We start from the raw sequence: 20,849 nt of genomic DNA, 5'->3' as shown, positions 1-20,849 counted from the left end.
AACTCCATTACTGGCACTTCTATCCATGTTGCTGTGTAACAGTTATAAAAAAAATCTTAACCAAGGGAGGAATTAAAATTTCACTTGCATGTGTAGCTAACATTACTAAGGGTTAGTATGAATGAAAGCACAGATGTTTTTATGGAGAAGGAGAAGCAATCACATCTAGTAATAAAAAGACATCTCTCAGGGTATGTCTACATTGCAAAGTTATTTGGAAATAACAGCTGTTATTTCAAAATAACTATCCTAGCATCTACACAGTGCAACAGTTATTTCAAAATAATTTTGAAATAATGGTTGGCTTGTTTTGAAATTGGTAAACCTCAGTGCACAAGGAATAGTGCCTATTTGGAAATAGCTGTCCATTCTCCTCTCTAACTTCAGAACTCATGAGATCTAAGAAAAAGGCTTCACATGATTAGGGATTGCTCACATTCAGCAGAGTACTAGCTCTGCTAGTTTGGTGTGTCACTTGGGATTTGGTCAGTGACCAAATTTGGGATCATATGACTACGTGTACAGCGCCTCCAACCAGTTTCCATTACCCACCACTCCCTGACTCTACTTTTCATAAAGTTAAAATATTTTTGCAAACTTTTTGCCCAGACACGGGGACCTGACTGGGGTTCTGATTCTTGCACAAGGGTCTTACTCATGTAAGGATTATTCTGGAAAAGGTCTGGTGCCCTCTAGCTCTCTGAAGAACAAAATTTAGGATATTAGCAAGAGTTTGCTTCTCCAGTTGGGCTCACAGAGAAGACTCAAGCACAAGCCATGATGCACTGAGCATGTGCAGGGAGAGCAACCCAAAGAGTGTTTCTTGGATAACTCTCCATTGTAGCTGGAGGAGAAGAGCAAAATGCTTTTGAACCTCAAGCTACCCAGCTAGTGTAAGTTCAAGTCCTACCCAGGCAGAAATCTGGAGACTCTTTGAAGGCATATGGCTAAAATCATTTTGTAAAATGTCTTCAAATGGATGTGGACTATAATAAAACTATTTGTGGAAAATCATTAGAAACATAAATGCTTGCTGGGAGGGAAGAACATTTGGGTTGCCTAATAGAGGGAGAGGGAATTACAGGGATAGGTGGGTGAAGAGGAGGAGGGGAAGATCACTGGGAAGGGATGTTGGGATAAATGGCAGAGGTACTAGAGAAGGCTAAGGGATGCCTGTCAGACCCACATTCTCCCCTTCTGTGTAAGGGGGTGGACTGAGTCCTTACAATTGTGTGCTTATGCCTGGATCTAGGCTAGGGACTTCTGCCTCTCTGGCGGTGGGTCTGAGCCTTTCTCTCTGGAATCTGGGCATGGAGCCTTAGAGTTCTGTGACACCCACACATTACAGAAAGGATGTGGATGCCCTGGAGAGAGTCCAGTGGAAGGCTACAAAAGTGATTAGGGGGCTGGAGCACATGATTTATGAGGAGAGACTGAGGGATTTGGATTTATTTAGTCTACAGGAGAGAAGAGTGAGGGGGGATTTAATAGCAGCCTCACCTACCTGAAGGGGGTTCTAAAGAGGGTGGAGGGAGGCTGTTCTTAGATGTGACCAGTTACAGAATAAGGAGCAGTGCTCTTAAGTTGCAGTGGGGAAGGTCTAGGTCGTATATTAGGAAGCACTGTTTCACTAGGAGAGTGGTAAAGCTCTAGTATGGGTTACCTAGGGAGGCAGTAAAATATCTTTCCCTGGAGGTCTCTTAAGTCCCAGTTTGGTATGATTTAGTTGGGATAGGTCCTGCTTTCAACAGGACGTTGGACTGGATGACCTTCCGAGGTCTCTTCCAGCTGTATGATTCTGTGATGGACATTTCAATTTTAACACTTCAGTTTGCACAACCCTGAGTTAGTGAGTGAGTCGGTGATTTCGTACACGTTCAGATTAAAAAGATCTAGGTTGTAATTGGGGTACATGAGGGAACTGATGAACAAAAGTGAGGCTTTATCCCGCCTTTGATTTTCTTTCCCCACTTTTCTGATATCCAATGCAATTTAGAGAAATTCCTGTTAGGATTAGCAGAGAAGGCAGATTATTGTTGTGTTGTGTTGATGTACTCTGCTAGTAATATCATGTGGGGTTATATAGAAATGGGTTACTCATTGCCTACCCCTAAGTCCAAAAGTGCTCTCCTTCCCTAGGCTTCAATTTAGGAGAGCTCCTAAGAACCTGTCTTTGCCTTTAAGCATCCATTGAATTCACTGGGACTTGAGCACATTAGTGCCTTTTTGAATCAGTCACCAGTTTGACTTCCCTATCTCCATCAGCAAATCTTCACCGAGGAAATGAATTAATTATTGTAAGTGAGAGAATCATCTCATATTGGGGCAGGTCTGATTCTTAATAACACGGTTAAGTGAGAGCTTGAATCACAGCTGTCATGGAGCTCTGAGTACTATTGCTGGAGTTTAGTAAAAAGTCCTAATGGGGTATTCTTACTTTTCTATTGTATATGAAGGTTTGGATGGATGGCATGGTACACTTGCCTTTTCTATCCTTACAGGTGACATAATAACAATGTATATGCTAAAATCTCTTAGATTCAAGTGGTGAACAATAGAACAACCACAAATACAATATGAAAAATATATTTACTTTGAAATAAAGAAAACACACTTTAAATTAGCTTGCTTACTAATATGCTCAAAATAGTACTGTGATAAATGTTAAATATTTGCATTGAAACTTATTACATTTGGTTTTAAGTAAGGAAGTAATCAGAAAATTCACATTAAACTAGCACAATTTTATTAATAACATAAACAATGCCTTGAAGTCAGGCTCCTTGCATTTTAAGTGGTATATTTAAAGAAGCAGATTATGAATACTGCTGAAAAAATTTGGTTTGCTTTAATTCTTTGCGTAGTTTTCTTTCTGTTCTGGATTGATTTTCTTCAAGGCAAATGAATGGTGTAGGTATCATAGCTCATGTGTCTTCTGACTGATGAAAGAAAAAAAACCCTCCTTTTATGTTACTTAAAATTCAAGTACTTATTTTTTCAATTCTCACAGCAGACTAGTGGTTCCTTCAATGGTCTGCTAATAAGCTCACTAGTGAGTTCTGCTGAAATTCTCTTCTGTTTGAACCTGTCCTTGATGCAAGGCTGTCAGAAAGAGCTTGTTTATCAGGCATATAATGTTTGCAGAGGAGAGTGCTGAGGTATATGTGTGCGCTCATGTGTGCCCATATAGGCACAAAAAGCTCCCTACTCTTTCATTCTGTTTGTTAGCTTTTTAAATTCTAATAATAAACTGCAGGCTGTAGTAGGATAAAATAGTTTATTTTTCTTTCTGGTGAGAAATATTGATATAATGTATCTGCTTTAGCTAGTAAGATAACCATACGGTATAACTATAAAGAACTCTAATCTGTTTAGATAGCACTTAGCTATGAATCGGCCATTTCATTAGTTGAGTTTATTAGCTCGAACTTGTGTTTTCAGAAGCAAATGTTAGACTGTTTCAATCTCTGTGCAGTTTACAGAAAATCTGAATCCACTCATTTGTTTAGTATGATAGAAAATCATCTTCAATTGGTGAATTAAAAAATTTGTATGAAAGTCTATCTCAGTGATCTATACCTGATGATCATTGTATATTTAACATAATTCAGAAAAAACCAAGTTATTTTTCTCAGTTTAATTACAAAGGTTTTTCAGATAACATTCATCATCATCATCAACAATAACTGTGGGCTCAGCGCCCGTTGGTGTCTGATGCCTCTCTCACTATTTCCTTCCATCTTTCCCTGTCCAGTGTGGAGTGGCTTAGTTTGTGTAGACTAGCTCCGCACCAATCTATTATATCATCTACCCATTCTCTCTGGGTCTGCATCTCCTATTCGAACCATCCATTATGCTGAATTCCAGGGTCTTGCTTTTTCATTTGTTGTTCATTCTGCAAATATGCCCAAATAGTTGTAGTTTCCATTTTATAACCTTCTGCAGCAGGTTCTGTTTTGGCTGTATCTTCCCATATAATTCCTCACTGGTGACCTTCTGCCTCCATCCTATTGTCGGAATCTTTCTATAACAACTCCTTTTGAACACCAATATTCTTCTCTTCTAATCTTTCATTATCACCCATGTCTCACATCTGTACAACATGCTGCTGAATACACACATTTTCAACATGCTCAGCTTCGTTCTTAAGCTAATCACTTTGCTTTTCCAGATCTTATCCATCACCTTCAAACTTGCTCTTCCTTTCGCTATTCTAGTCATAATTTCCTTCTTACAGTCGAGATCATATGTTATGTTGCTCCCCAGATATGTGAACGTCTCTATATTTTCTAGTTAAATCCCATTTACGCTGATCTTTCTTCCTATTTCCTTATCTCCAAATACCATTGTTTTTGTTTTACCAATGTTCATAATCAGTCCATACCGCTTCCCTTCTTCGTTTAACATCGGTACCGTTTTTGCTAGCTTCTCCTCATCTTCCTCAATGATAACTACATCATCTGCAAACCTCAAGTTAATTCTTTCCCACGCACAGATATCCCTTCTACCTCTTCCTTGATCTTGTCCATCGCTCTCTCCAGATGTGCCATGAAGATACTTGGTGATATTGGATCTCCTTGTCTCATACCTCTACTTGTTTTAAACCAACTTCCGAACTCTCCACGTGATCTCACCGCTGCCTCCACATTGTCATTGATATCCTTCAACAGCTGTATCAGTCTGCTATCCACTCCATATGACTCCAACTCCACCTGAGTCACCTTCTGATCTATGCTGTCAAATGCCTTTTGAAAATTGATGAAGCAAGTGTATACATTCTTGTTTTTTCGTCGAGCTTTTTCCACTATCAGTCTTAGTGCCAATATCTGCTGTCTGATACTTCGGTCTTTTCTGAACCCTGCTTGCTCTTCTACTATATGTTCTTCTATCTGTGATCTTAGTCTCTCAGTATCATCATCAGCACCTTGCCTAGATGACTCATTAGGGCAATCGTTCTGTAGTTCTTGCACTCCAGTGTACTTCCTTTCTTGGGTATTGTCACTAGCACAGATCTTGTCTATTATTTAGGTGCCTTCTCTTCTTTCCATGCTATATTACATTGTTGGTGTATTTCCTGAATCGTACTTTCTGTGCTGTATTTGAACATCTCTCAGTGATCTTATCATTTCCAGGGCTCTTGTTCTTTAGTCGTTTCACTGCTTTTTCTGCTTCCTCCTTTGAAATATTGGTCTTGCTCTTGACGCTTGGTGGAGAGATCTCTTTCAGTTCTTCAGTCAGTCCCTCTGAGGCACTTGGGTCCAACTGTGCTTTGTGTAGATCAGTGCAATATCTCGTCCATCACTGCACAGTCTTCTCCCAGTTCACAAACACTTCTTCATTCTCATCTTTGATCGCCATCTGCTTCGGTTGCCATTTCCTATTAATATTCCTAGTTGTCTTATACACCTCCCTAGTCTTACATTCGGTGTAATACCTCTCTATATCTTCACATTGCTCCTCTAACCATTTCTCCTTATCCCCTCTGGCTGCTTTCCTTACCTCATTGCATTTCACCCTATGTTGCTGTTCTGCCATCTCAGAAACATCTCTTCTGATCTTCAACGCTCTCTTCTCTTGAATCAACTTCAGTGTCTCCTGGGTAGTCCGCTTTTTATTGATCTTTTCTTCTTCTGGAACAATCTGCTCAATTGCCTCTTCTATAGTGATGGCAATCCTTGCAACTTTCTTATCTAGGTCTTTCTCTGTGGCGGTATTCTTAATCTTCTCTTTGAGTGTTGCTCTGTATGCATTCCCTGTTTCTTCCTCACATAGCCTCACCACATCTCTTCTTTCCTTAAACCGTGTCTTCCATTTTCTTTTGAGTTTTATCTTGATGTTTGTGATCACTAGACTGTGGTCTGAGTCTGTATCCGCTCCTTGGAAAGTTCAGCACTGCTGTACTGATGTTATCCATCTTCTTCTTATGAAAATCATATCTATTATAGTCTTGGACTTCCCATCATTTGATCGCCAACTCCACTTCCTACAGTCCTTTTGTTGGACTCTTGTGTTGCCGATGACCATCTCATGCTCTGTAGCAAACTCTAGTAGTTTCTCACCTCATTCGTTTCTTTCTCTGTATCCAAAGCTTCCCATGACTCTCTCCCAATCTTTATCTGTTCCAACCTTCGCAGTACAATCTCCCCTGATGACCAACACATCTTTCTTTCGTATCTCCTCCACCGTCTTTGTCAAGTCTTTATAGAATAGCCCAGCTCTTCCTCCGTACTGTCTGACGTGGGTGCATACACCCGAATGACTGAGATGTTGTATGGTTTTGCTTTGCATCTTGCTGCCATCATTCTTGCACACACTGGTTTGTATCCTAATAATGCTCTTCTAGCTGTTTTGCTAAGAAGGAATTCAACTCCTGCGTCATGCTTCGTTTAGTTTCCTGACCAAATGACTTTGCAACCGCATATCTCTCCTGATGCCATCCAACGCATCTCTGCTAGTCCAAGTATATCACATTGGTACCTCTCCATCTCCTTCGAAAGAAGCTCTAATTTTACAGTTCCCCACAGTTTTTGGGTGTTCCATGTTCCAAACATTGGTTCACTTCAAAAATTGTCATTTTCATATTCAGCACAGGACTACTTTAGTTTTAAATTCCAGACAAATTTAACATACTTGGATGTCTCAGTGGTTTGAGCATTGGCCTGCTAAAACCAGGGTTGTGAGCTCAGTCCCTGAGGGGCCATTTAGGAATCTGGGGCAAATAGATTTAAAAAAAAAAAAAAAAAAAAAAAGTGGGTGGGGGAGGGGATGGTGCTTGGTCCTGCCAAGAGGTCAGGGGACTGGACTCGATGACCTCCTGAGGTCCCTTCCAGTTCTATGAGATGTGTATCTCCATATATTATTACTATGATTATTATTATTGTGTTCTTACTCAAAATAAACACGTAGAAAAATTTAAAACACTCATAAAGGGTTTGATTCCCTAATAATTCTAGTTACTGTTTCAGTCAGGCCGTGTCTACACTTACAAAAAACTTCAAAATGGACCCCCGGGTAGATGAGCCGTGTGTGAGTGAAATGACACTTTTGAAGTGCCGTGGCCGGCAGCATGCTAATGAGGCACTGAATATTAGTATTAGTTCGATTTAGTATTGTTACTCATTAGTATTGTTCAATTTGGCCATTTCAAAGTTTTTTTTAAGTGTAGATGTAGCCTAAGTGACTCCAGTCGAGTCATAATAAATATGCACTTTTAGGGCCACCATTTAATGGGATTTTTTTTGTAATTGCACATTGATGAAAATAAGCAAGTGCCTTTTCTACAATTTATATAGCCTTCCTGACAGTAGCTTGGATATTTCAGAGATGGTTTCTTCAATGCCATTTGTTCAGAGTAGTGGCTTGTCCTCTCTGTCTTATAGCTCTGTGAGAGAAGGAACATGCAGATGTCTTTTTGGCTAGAGAGATTTGGTTTCTTACATAAATTCTGACGGACTCTCTCATGATAGGTGGCAAATGTGTGTTTTCTGTCATCATAACCCTTCTTCCCTGTGTGTAACCATCAGCTATTTGCTTATATAATCCCTCAATAAATCAGGTGGTTCTTCAGGTCTTTGCTCGTGTCAATTTGTTTTGTGTTTCAACCTGAATCATTTTTCCTGTACTGGGAGTTCTCAACCTTTTACATACTGGGACTACCCCATGCTGATTTTTCTCTCATTTCTACTTGAGATTCTCTCTGGTTTAGCAATATGGGAAGAAAAGGGAAATTGTGATGACCTAGTTCATAGTTTGAGAACAATGGCCTTATATAATTCACATGCTTTCCCCATTAGACATTTATTTTTGAACAATTCTCATTCTCCAACATTTCTGCATAGATTCTTAACTAAGTTTGTAATTTTCTTGGGGCAAGGGGATTGTAGTTTTATATTTGTGTGTCTTCAAATTATTAATCTAAAAAAAGTTGAGCTAACCAGAAAAAATATGTGTAGCACTTTTTCATCTGTCAATCTCAAACTGACTTACAGAGGAAGTAAATATCCATTTTTATGTAGATGGATTTTTATGTTGACCTGTCCTGAAATAACTTTCATATACTGTAATACATTGGCACAGGGTGAAATCATTGCCCTATTGAAGTCATTTAAACACTTCTGTTGATTTTTTTTTTTTTTTTTTTAATTTTTAAAAAATTTGTTGCATGGGGAAAAAGCATAGCATGGAAAAAGATGAGAATAAGTGGTCTGAAGTTATGAATTTGACTGACACTGTGTCATTGGACACTTCTAAAGAAAAGAAATTTACATCTAGAATTTTATCTAGGAATTAAAATTTTGCCCAGTGGTTTAGATAAATAGTATCGGAAGACATGTTTGTCTAATAGCTTAGATGCATCATAAAATGCATATTAATGTATTAGTTTATTAGGGCCAAGTAAATTTGAATTAACCTGAAAATGTCTCTCTTTTTTTTGTGGGGATAGATGGGATTTTGATATTAGGAAATATTGGAAAGAGAAACTAAGTCTCTGGAGCCAATGCTTGAAGATGTCTGAGATGAATATTAGTAAGCTTAGAGTGGGACTATCTAAGAATTTACAAATATCATCTTCCTGTGTTTTAAAGAAATATAAGGTAGCATTTTGATGTATGGTTTCCTTGTTTACTCAGAGATTTCATAGAGTAATTTGTAGGGCTTCTTGAACTTGAAGAGAGAGTATGAATAGTCTGATCCACTCTGGGGGATTTTGAATATCAATTAGGGGAAGCAGAAACATAATCATGCTGCATAGTAATAACATTTGAAAATCCTTCCTTTTCAAAGGGGAGTGTAATATTCCCCCTTTTCCTACGGGGATTGTTTTGTCAGACAAATGTAGTGCCTATAGGATTTCTTTAAGGATAGGTTTAGAACAGTGCAGAAGGTGGTATATAAAGGAAGCATAAATTTTAGTAATACACTCATTTTGGTGATACTTCTTCCTGACAACATCAGGGGAAGATTTATCAATTTTATGTTAAATTTCATTTGGTATAACAATGGTTTATAGTTCTATAGTACAACCAAGTTAAATCTTGTGGACAATAAAGCTGAGATTTTCCAAGATGCTTAAGGGAGTTAGGCACCATTTAGATTTGTGCATGTGGGTCTTTTTGACAGTGTCACCTTAAATGTTTCAGTTTTCTAAAGATGCAGAATTAATTTTAATCAAGTGGTCAAGTGGAGATATGTTTCCTCTTAGTTTAAGGCGTAGCCTTTTTGTTTTGTTCTCTCCTGATGTGCAGTTATGCTGTAATGTTTGATTCCTACGAATTTTTTTGTAGGATGAAATGGGAGTACTGGACACACAACAGTGTTGTCAGTGTGGAGTGATATATGATGTGTTCTGTTATTGACTCGAATTCTTTTGGTAAGAACGCACAAAGTTATTTTACAGTTTTATTACCCAGTATCAATTATGCGTGCTCATACTAGGTAAGTAAAACCATGTATCACATCCTAGTGCATAAAGTTGCTCTAGTATCCCTTAAGGACAGACTCAATAAAATATGCATCAAAATTCTGTACCTGGAAAGTCCGTAACGTGCTACCCATCAGTCTAACTTAATATATACTGCTCTCATGACCATGCTTATCAGTTTGCACAAAGCTATGCAAGAGCTAAAAAAAAGATTGGGGGAGGGAGGTCAAAAAATGTGCACAGCTTCAATTGGGCTTCAATAGTATTTAATATGACTTGTTTACATGGAATTTGATGTTACAAACTACACTAAACAAATTACTGCAGAAAGGGACCAAGGGGTCATAGTGGATCACAAGCTAAATATGAGTCAACAGTGTGGCGGCGTTGCAAAATAAGGAAACATGATTCTGGGATGTATTAACAGGAGTGTGGTGAGCAAGACATGAGAAGTTGTTCCTTCGCTCCAACCTGCACTAATTAGGCCTCAGTTGGAGTATTGTGTCCAGTTCTGGGCACCACATTTCAAGAAAGATGTGAAGAAATTGACGAAGCTCCAGAAAACAGCAACAAGAACAATTAAAGGTCTAGAGAACATGAGCTGTCGGAGAAGACTGGAAGAATTGGGCTTGTTTAGTTTAGAAAACAGAAGACAGAGGGGACAAGATAGCATTTTTAACTACCTAAAAGTATGTTACAAGGAGAAAGAATAAATGTTGTTCTCTATGGCCTGTGAGGACAGGACATGAACCAGTAGGCTTAAAGTGCGGCAAGGGTTTAAAGTGCAGTTTTGGTTGGATGTTAGGAAAAACTTCCTAACTTTCAGGATGGTTAAGCACTGGAATAAATTGTCTGTGGAGGTTGTAGAATCTCCATCACTGGAGATATTTAAGAGCAGGTTAGACAGACATCTTTTGAGGGATGGTCCAGAGACTAGAGATGCTACTTGGTCCTGCTGTGAGGGCAGGGGTTTGGGCTCGATGACCTCCTGAGGTCCCTTTCAGTTCTAGTATTCTATGATTCTATCCCAAATCTACTGTCTTGATGTAGCACACGTCTCAGAGTTCTTGGGAACACAGCTTGGAGCCACCAACGTAGGAACAGTTCAATTGTTCACAACTGGAACTGGCCAGAAGACAATTCCATTTCACAGCAGTTGTCAAGGTTTTGACTTTTTTTTTTTTAATTCTTTCAGAGCAAAGTTCTTCATCCTTGAGACTCCCACATCACAGTGCTCCTTTCATTTTCTCTCTTAAAAGCCTTGTGATGGAAATGTCATTGAAATAGATACACCTCTGCAAAATTTGCCAGCTTTGACAAAACAGCATATTTTGGTGAAATTTCATCACAATGTTCTGACTAGCTCTATACACAACCCCTTGTGATGGAGCTCCCTCATGGGACAGAAGGGTTCCTCTTCAGCTCCCAAGTGCCATGCCGGAGTACAGTTGTAGCTACATCTCAATTTTTCTGTCACTTTTGTCTGACTCTCCAGTTTTTCCTTACGTATTTGTTTGCATGCTTCCCTGTTTTGTCACCTTCTTTCCCTTTTTCCACACTCCCAAGAAGGCCTCCAGTTGCTCAGTTTTGGTGGTCCAGAAAGCTGAATGGGAAAATTACTGTTGACTTCAGTGGAGACAGGATCTCACCCCAAGATGACAATAGCTGGGCTATTAAGTGATCAGCTTGGTTTAAGACAAATTCTAATATTAATTTCTCTATTAATGTATCATTGCATTCCCATTGCTGAGCTAATCTGTTCACTTAATACATAACATATACTCAGTCCTGGCTTTTTACACCCGTTTTACATACTTTTATATGAGATCCCGGCACTGGCTTCTGCTACTGTCTTCCAACCTTCATTATCTGCATGTAATAATGATTCTGAGAACTTTCACAATATGCTTCATTGAAAGGCCTAGCATTCTTTCTTTGTAATCTTACAGTTGCATTAGTTTTAGTACATACAGTAGAGTTTGTAATTAATATTAATGTAAAAGGCGGAATTCAGAATTTTTTATGGAGTTATTCTCGATGCTTCGGAAGAATGTTTGTTTATTAGTGGCATCATGCACAGAGAACTGAAGAGGAAACTCATAACTCGCTACTTTGTGCTATTATGTACTCGCTTATATCTCACTTCTGTTAGTCCTCTTCCTTTCCTTAACCCCTGCTGGTATGCATCCACCACAGTATCAGGGCATGGTAGAAATAGGTGAAAAATCACCCTGCAGGTTTAAATTAATTGCACTACTCTGTTATGCTACAAGCTACTGTGTGCCTTAGATAATGTGCTAAGAATTTCTTTAATTTAACCATATTTCGAATTGGAAAGTTCTGTAATTACTGAAGTTCTTGGTAGTTTATGAACATTTTAATCGGACTAGAGATGCATAAATACATTCAAAGTTGTTTCATATTAATACCACTAACATATATCATCAACAATTTTATGGTATGTTTTATAAGAGAATCATCTGAACAGTAGCTTTCACTATTTAATGACTTGCATAATAGTTTATCAATAAACAAATTCTATTTTGTGAGTTATGTCTGTTGAGGAACATTTTTTATTATTGGAATATTCAGCTCTGATCACTTTCTCCCTTATGCACGGATTCCAAGAATTTAGAGTTTCCTTCAATGTTTAAATAAAAAAAATGAAGGTAATACATCAAAACATTGGGAACATAGCGAGATGAATGGTTGGTTCTTACAGATGCATCTTAGGAGTGTTTCTAGTTTGTCAAGAAGTTGTGTGAAAAGGGTGCCCAACAGATCTGCTGATTGTTTATGTCTCCTTTCTTTGCTAAATAAAAAACATTTTCCTAGTTTTTACTCATGTACAGGTTTAACTTCTCTAATCTGGAACTCTCTCATCTGGCAACATCAGTAGTCTGGCATGATTTTAGTTAGCTGGATGACCACTTATCATGGGTGTGGCCAAGTTTCCTGTGGTTCCAGAAAGTTTGTTTGCAGACACCAGTTCTGGCTCTGTGTTTTGTGCTATTAATTAGCTGCAATTTACCCCCAAATGTCTTCTAGGAGTCCAGCAAGCAGTGAAGTGTTGGTAATGCTGCTAGACAATATTGACCTCCTGTGGTCTGGCAAATTCTCTCCTCTGGCACCAGTTAGGTCCCAAGGGTGCCAGATTAGAGAAGTTCAACCTTTATTACTGCAGTAGTGCAATCAGCTAGGTACTGGTTTAGTATGTGCCTTATCTACAGCATTGTTAACTATGCTTAATAATTAATAATGGCAGAATCTTTAATGTTGATGATGCACAAACTAGAAAGAAGATGTCTTAACTTCCTAATTCTTGGTTTGGTCTATAGCATGACCTTAAAAAAGTGATAAGGACATAACTTTTTAAGGATGTGATTTTTTTTTTCCCAACATAGGTTTGGCAATAAAATCTTTAGTGTTGACACAGTTATGCTGGTATAAAGGTGCATTATACTGGTATATTTTACTTTGGTTCCTAAATCAAAATAAGCTGGTTTAATTTAACACCTTTATACTGGTATAAATGCTCTAAACTGGTGGTGTGGGCAGAGGAGGTTTCACTGTTTTAACTGTGCTGGGAAAAAAGTCTGAAATCCCATGTTTCCATTTTTACGAGATTACTTTGCTGAGTTGAGATGCATTTGAATTTCACCCAGCTATTTTTATTGATTACATATGGCTCAACCCGGTCATGTGTTTTTGTTGCACCTTTATAGAAAAATATTACCACTGACAGAAGGATTTTCCTGTTGTCATCTGTAACTATGCACACAGTGTTTCCAGTAGTTCTGTGACAGGGTTACCTATACAAATAAAGAACAATGTAACTCCATTTTAAGTTGCTTTTGAAGACCGAAGATTTCTTTCCTCTTGTTATTTATGGTGGGGTGCTCCAGATGGTGCAAAAAATTGCTGTAACTTCATGATCTGTTATGTGTAGCACCCATAGAAAATGAAGTCCCCTTTTTTAAAGTGTCCTTAGCGTTTTAGTGCAGATCTTGATACCATCTCATAGAGCGCATAATGTCAGGCAAATCTATCCAAAATACATAACACAGCAGTTGCAGAGTTGGCCTATTTACAAAACACCATGTTTCCAGTGTGCTGTAGTTTGTGATTTGAAGACCTTTAAGCTCTCCAACCAGCTAGCATGTCTGTGTCGACAGTCACCATGGGCTGCAGGGCAAGGTGGGAGTGGAGCCCACCTTTGTGTCTGGCAGAAGGGGTAGGATCTAGGGCTTCAGCCCTTAGCGCTGCTCAGATGGCAGCACTGAGCCCCCTGCCATCTCCTCAGATCTGCATGGTGTGGCACAGCAGCACTGCCATGGCAGTTTAAAGGGGCTCAGAGCTTTGGCTGCTGCCAAAATAGTAGCAGCAGCTGCCAGAACTCTGGTCCCTTTTGAAAAGCCAGGCCCAGGGCGAATGTTCCTTTGGGCCCACACTCTGTGGGCGGGCATGCATGTCTGTTGTTAAGTGGGGCACACTTTGCTCATGTTCAGAGGAAGAACACAATGCCTAGTCCCTGCGTTCTTCCTAAAATCCTGCACTAGCCAGCTGATGTTCTGCAGAGGGAGCATTGGGCAATAGATCTGCTCCTTATCCCTGCACTGGTCACAGCAATCCTAAGAGCTAAAACTTTTTTTATCCACCCATATACATTGTCACCACTATACTTGCAGTGCTTTGATTATGCTTATGGATCTTCTAGTATGTGGACTGTCACATGACCACCATAGCCCTCAGCTGCCCTTTACCTTTAACTCTATATGCCAAATTAATCTGGGCTCATTTAATTTATTACACATTTCTGCATCAGAAATATGAAGACACCAAGGTTACAGAGAATGTTATTTATTATTTAAAAAATAGGGCTTGAGTCTTATTTACACTTTGCAACACTCTGGAGGTATAACATGGCTTTAAAATATATGTAAAGTGGCTTTTGTGTAGATGAGAATCAGTCCCATAATGTCTCCATTGTTTAACATTTTCTTCATGGTTATTATCCACTTCTTCTCACTTTGTTCTTTTCCCGTATTTGGCAGATAGGAAGAATAAAGGCTGCCAATAATCACCATTAATTAAAATGCTTTCCCTTTTTTTAATATAATTAAGCAAGATAACTGAATGTCTTTCTTTTTGTTACAGAACGCTTTACACAGTACAGCTCTAAAAACCTTAGACAAGCATGGAATAAGTAAGTTATTTTTAAATTTACTCTGCATTCATTGTTTTCATCCACATGGTCTGGCTCATGATGAAGTTAACATAGCTAATTTAAAGTGCCTTTTGCTCCTTTGCCTTTACATTGCAACATAGACTCACCCACTCCTACATTTATCGGTTCTGAACTTTCGTTGCATTACCAGTGTTCAAATGAGGCCCCAGGTTCAATGTAAATACTATCTGATCTTATTTAACCCAAATAATTTTGGTATCAGGATTAAAAACTGACTTCATCTTTGTCATTTGGCGGTACTGTGCACGTTTTTATAACAGAAATACTCACGTGGTTTCTTTGTACCATATTTTACGGGGGGTGTGGGGTGAATGCTTTTAAAATATTTTCAAGTTCTGCATATACAGCAAGCTCTTCGATAGCTGGCATCCACGGGACTGGGAGTTTGCCGGATAATCAAATATTTTAGATGATAGAGAGTTCAGTACTCACACTGGGTAGGAGTTGAGAGAAGCCTGCCAGCTGCAGTCACATGCAGCGCTGAGCAGGATGCGCCCCACCCCCAGGGGGCAGGGCATTGCTCTTGTGCTCAGTTGTAGGACGGCCATGGGCTGAAGCATGGGCCTGGGCAGCGGGAGGCAGGTTTGTAGCTGTCATCTCCCACCTGGAAGGAAGCTCTCCCAATTCACACCTTGCTCTCCAGTTCACACAAACTGCCAAACATGCTTTCCAACTGCCCCTTTCTGCAAACTACACACATAAGCAGCAGTGAAGGTCTTATTTTCACAAAGTTTTGCTCACTGATAATAGACTTTCTGAAGTCAAAGTGCAGCTTGTTGTTTGATATTTACTAATATCCCTCAGCAGAGAACAATCTTAAAGGTGGTTCTTGATTATTTACTGTGATTCTAAGGGATGTATGAAGACAAGAGCAACAACAATTAAAGGTCTAGAAAGTATGACCTGTGTGAAAAAACTGAAACAACTGGGTTTGTTTCATCAGGAGAAGAGAAGATGGAAAGGAGACATAAGTCTTCAAGTACATAAAAGTTGTTATAAAAAACAGGGTAATTGTTCACTTTATACACTGAAAATATAACAACCTTAGTAAACTTAAATTGAAATAAGGAAGATTTAATTTGATAAGGAAAGCTTTCTCACTATCAGGATAGTTAAGCTCCAGAACAAATTGTGTAAGGAGGTTGTGGAATGTCCATCGTTGGAGGTTTTTAAGAACAGGTTAGACCAACACCTGTCATGAATGATGGATGAGCCTCAGTTCTGCCTCGGTGAAAGGGACTGGACTAGATGACCAATCAAGGTCCTTTCTAGGCCTATATTTCTATGATTTTGTTTCTTCCTCCATCTCCTGCCCTCCAGTGTGCAAGATATGTGCTGCCCCTTTGAACACGGAAACAGCCATACTGAGTCAGACCAAAGGGCCATCTAGCCCAGGATCCTGTCTCTTGACAAGTGGCCAATGACAGGTGTCCCAGAAGGAGTGAATTGAACATGTAATCATCAAGTGATCCATCCCCGTCTCCCATTCTCTAATAATAATTGTTGCTCTTTTTGAACCTTTTCCGATTCCAATACATCTTTTTTGAGATGGGGCAACCATATTGCAAGCCAGATTAAAAATGTGGGCGTATCATGGATTCACTTAGAGGCAATACAATATTTTCTTCTCTCTCCCTTTCTTAATTATTCTCAACATTCATTAAGATTTTTGGACTGCTGATGTACATTGAGTGAATGTGTTCAGAGAACCAGCCACAATGGTACCAGGATCTCTTTCTTGAGTGGTGACAGCTGATTCAGAGCCTTTCACTGTGTCATTATATTTGGGGGTTAAGTTTTCCAATGTGCACTAATTTGCATTTATCAAAATTGAGTTTCATCTGCCCTTTTGTTACCCAATCACTCCATTTTGTGAGATTCCATTGGAGCTCTTTCTGGTCTGGTCTGTATCCATATGCAAAATTTGCCATCTCACTATTTACCCCTTTTTTCCAGTTCATTTATGCTTGGGGTTTGAGGTAACAGCATGCTTTTATGTTATCTGCAAAAAGATGACCTCCAATTCTGTCAAGAGTTCAGGTCTGACTGGAGCAAATCGAGGTTTGTAGCTTTTTATCACACAGGCAACAGGAGCCCTTATCCAAGATGAACGAATGGTGATTTATATATTCACATACGCAACAAACTTGCTTGCACGCTGTTTAGCGCAGGACTCTGTCTTCTCGCCTCTTTTAATGGTACTTCGTTTAATAGTAACTTGATCGATCTGTGGGGCTCTGGATCTTATCATGGTACAAGTAATAATATTTGCATTTGAATTGAGAACATGACTTTGTGAGCAACATATTTCTTCAGACGCAGAATATGTTGTTTTCTTTGCTACAAAATATATTTTTTCTTTAAAACAAAGAAGTGGTCTGAGAGATCAGAATTGAGAGAAAACATGATTCCATCACAGACTGATACAAGTAAAATCAGAGGTTCCTCATTGATAAGGAACCTCTTCAAAATATGTACATATTGTTATTTTCTATGCTCCATGAATACAGGATTTGCAAACTTTCAGCAGCAAATGAAGGAACTGAAAGGCTGAAAGCAGTAACAATGCTTGTGGTAGAATTCAGTATGTCATATATCAGACTCTAATAGGTAATACTTTGTTCTCAAAATTGTGTCATTTGCATTTGAAATATATAAAGGGTTTTCTCTTTTTCTATTGTAAATCTTTATCGGTGTGCACTATTAGAGTGATGCTGGATAGCAGTATTATAGTTAAGGATGTGTCAATATTTCCATTCTAGACATCATATTCTCAAGGGTTTCAAATTCACTTTTAAAATTAACATAATAAAGAAAAACCCTCACAGAATGACTCAACTTGGAAAGTATGCCTTTATTACTCTATCTTGAAAAAGTATATAATCGAGGATAGTATTGGTAAAGTAATTGATTTCTTTTTTTCAGTTTTTTTATTCATGATACAAAAATGGGCTGGTTTGTTTACAGTAAATATTCAGGCTAGTCAGAGCATGGGTTAGACCCTTATAGGCCACGTCTACACGTGTATGCTAATCGAAATAGCTTATTTCGATGTAGTGACATCGAAATAGGCTATTTCGATGAATAACGTCTACACATCCTCCAGGGCTGGTGCCGTCGATGTTCAGCGTCAATGTTGGGCAGCACCACATCGAAGTAGGCGCTGCGGGGGAGCGTCTACATGCCAAAGTAGCACACATTGAAATAAGGGTGCCAGGAACAGCTGCAGGCAGGGTCACAGGGTGGACTAGCACTTCCAGGGCAACAGCTAGCCGCTCCCTTAAAGGGCCCCTCCCAGACACACTCAGCCTGCACAGCACACGGTCTGCAGAGCCATAGGCACGCACACCTCGGCGACGCAGTTATGGACCCCCAGCAGCAGCAGCAGCAGCAGCCAGAGGTCCACCCAGCCGCCCCTGTAGGAGCAGTGCTCGCCCTGCTCAATGCCATGCAGGAGGCAGCTGATCACATTCTAGCCACAGAAGAGGAGCTGCCCCCAGGGGAGGAGGAAGCAACCCCAGACCCTGCAGCCCCCCGACCCCCCCCACCACACACGCCGCCGGAAAAGGAGCTATCCCACAAGCACCGACTGGTGGCAGCAGCTGGTGCTCGGTGAGTGGGACGACGACCGCTGGCTCCAGAACTTTTGCATGAGCCGGCAGACATTCCTGGAGCTCTGCCAGTGGCTCACCCCCCACTGAGGCACCAGGACACCGCCATGCGGCATGCCCTCAGCGTGGAGAAACGGGTCAGCATTGCTGTCTGGAAGCTGGCCACTCCAGACAGCTACCGATCCGTGGGGCAGCAGTTTGGCATCGGCAAGGCCACCGTCGGGGCTGTCCTCATGGAGGTAAGAGGACCCATGGGGAGGGGGAGGCAGCCCTGGGAGAGGAGAGGAGCCCTGGCAGGGGAGGGGAAGCGCTGGCAGGGGAGGGCCAGACACACCCTGCACACCCCTCATTGGTGCTCTCCCATGTCCTTCCCCTGCAGGTCGTCCGCGCCATCAACGCCCTGCTCCTCCACAGGCTCGTGTGGATTGGGGACCCGGATGCCGCCATTGCGGGCTTCGCCACCCTGGGCTTCCCCAATTGCTTCAGGGCTCTGGATGGGACCCATATCCCCATCCGTGCCCCGGAGCACAGTGGAGGATGCTTCTTGAGCAGGAAGGGCTACCATTCAGTGGTCCTCCAGGCCTTGGTGGACAGCCGGGGCCGCTTCCTGGACATATATGTTGGCTGGCCTGGCAGTACCCATGACGCCCGGGTATTCCGGAATTCGGGCCTGTGCCGCTGGCTGGAGGCGGGGACCTACACCCCCCAGCGGGAGATCCCTCTAGGGGACACCACCGTGCCCCTCTGCGTCATTGCAGACGTGGCATACCCCCTCCAGCCTTGGCTCATGCACCCTTACACGGGCCGTCTGTCAGCCAGCCAGGAGCACTTCAACATGCGCCTGAACCACGCGCGCCAGGTGGTTGACCGCACATTTGGGCGCCTCAAAGGGCGCTGGAGGTGTCTCCTCACCTGCCTTGATGCGGGCCCCACCAACATCCCCCAGATTGCGGTGGAGAGCAAGGGGGAGGCATTCTTTCAGGGCTGGGCTGTGGGGGCTGGCAGAGCTGACATGCAGCCACCTGCTGCCCCCAGTCGCCAGGTGGATCCCAAAGGGATCCGGGTCCAGGAGGTCCTGCAGGCCCATTTCGACGAGGCCACGGGTGAACGCTGGCAGGCCCCCCGCTGCACGCACCATCCTCCACAACACTCCCTGCCCCTACGCCCACACCACAGAACACCCAAGAGCACCCCACCCCACTTTTCTTGCAAATAAAAATAGACATGTTGTTAATGAAACCAGAAAACGTAGAACTCTTATTATTATTATTATTATATTGTTTACAACCAATATAAGTAAATATTATATATATTATATGGATGATAAGCCAAAAAAAGGGGAAGACAAGGAAGGGGAGAACTATTTACATGGGGGGGGGTCAGGTATCCTAAAATAACAGGGGTCTAATACAAACTATATACAAAACACAAGTAAAAGGGGATATGCACAAAGGGGGAGGAGGGGGCCACATCCTGGGCCCCACACCCCCTAATGTCCAGCCCTGGGGGTGGGCAGCCGCGACCCGCGCCTCGGACTCAGCCCTGGCCGGGGCTGGCTGGGGGCCGGGCAGACCGGTAGATATGGCCGGTGGGTGTCAGCTGGCTCCAGGTCCCCCTCGGCAGAGGGCCCCTCGGTGGCGGGCGGAGCGGCGTGTGGAGCAGGCAGGGCGGGCAGAGCGGCGGCTGGCGCGGCATGGGGGGCCAGGTAGTCAGCTATGCGCTCGAAAGTGTGCATAAAGGCCCCCCCGTGCCTCCTGGTGCCAGGCCAGCGCCTGCTCCTGCAGATGGAGCTGCCGCTCCTCCACCCGCAAGCGCTGCTCCGAGACCTGTAGCTGCTGCTGGAGGATCGCCAGCAGCTGGGGGTCCGTCGCCATCCGTGGGTGGTGCTGGGTCCGCTGTCCCCACCCTGGGGCTGTTTGGTGCTCCGCCGAGGGGCTGGGCTGGAGTGATGGCCCCGGTGGGCTCTCTGGAACCACTGACACCTCGCCGGCGCTCTCCGGTCCCTCCAATGGTGCAGCTGCGGAACACAGGACGGGGGGAAGAAGAGTGGAGACAGCCATTAGTGTGGGCCCCGAGCCGTGGCCCTTGTCCCCCCACCCCTCTGCTGCTGGTTCCCCATCCCCGGGAGATGCTGCTGCTGATGGTGGGTGTCCCACCTCCTCCCCCCAGGGGACCCTAGGTTCCGCTCCCCCCATCCCCAGGGATGGGGCATGGCACTGTCATGCTGGGGGGGCAGGAGCTGATGCTGTCTTCTGAGGGACATGCCACTGCTGTCCTTGGGGTCATCTGGGCATGTGGAGGTCCTGGTCATGTCTGTTGCCCCCACCCCTCAACCTCGGGGGTGTGCACCGGGGGGGTACATACCTGATGGTCCGCTCCCATGGTTGGGGGACACCTGGTGGGCGGACACCCTGCTGGAGCTCTGGGACGGGATGGCGATCCGGAGCCCCCCATTGCTGGAGGAGGATCCCCCCTCCTTCTCCTCCTCCTCTGGTGTCCCAGGGGTGGGCTTCTGGGGGGGCCCCTGGGGTGCGGGGCTTGCCTCCAGGGCGGACTCCACCTCTGGGGC

General features: G+C 42.5%; 1 protein-coding gene across 2 annotated transcripts in view; it reads left to right on the top strand.

The window, feature by feature from the left end:
• The window catches only part of CDK14 (cyclin dependent kinase 14), a 555,604-nt gene that overhangs the window by 404,190 nt on the left and 130,565 nt on the right, over positions 1-20,849 (top strand). For both annotated transcript variants that reach the window (XM_074984765.1, XM_074984766.1), the window contains one exon: positions 14,579-14,627. In XM_074984765.1, coding sequence (XP_074840866.1) covers positions 14,579-14,627 — 49 coding nt within the window. The remainder of the gene's footprint in view (positions 1-14,578; positions 14,628-20,849) is intronic.

Source organism: Carettochelys insculpta, chromosome 2 (assembly GCF_033958435.1).
Source record: "Carettochelys insculpta isolate YL-2023 chromosome 2, ASM3395843v1, whole genome shotgun sequence".
NCBI lineage: Eukaryota > Metazoa > Chordata > Testudines > Carettochelyidae > Carettochelys > Carettochelys insculpta.
The sequence above is the reverse complement of the archived record's forward strand: the minus strand, read 5'-3'. Positions and strand labels throughout refer to the sequence as shown.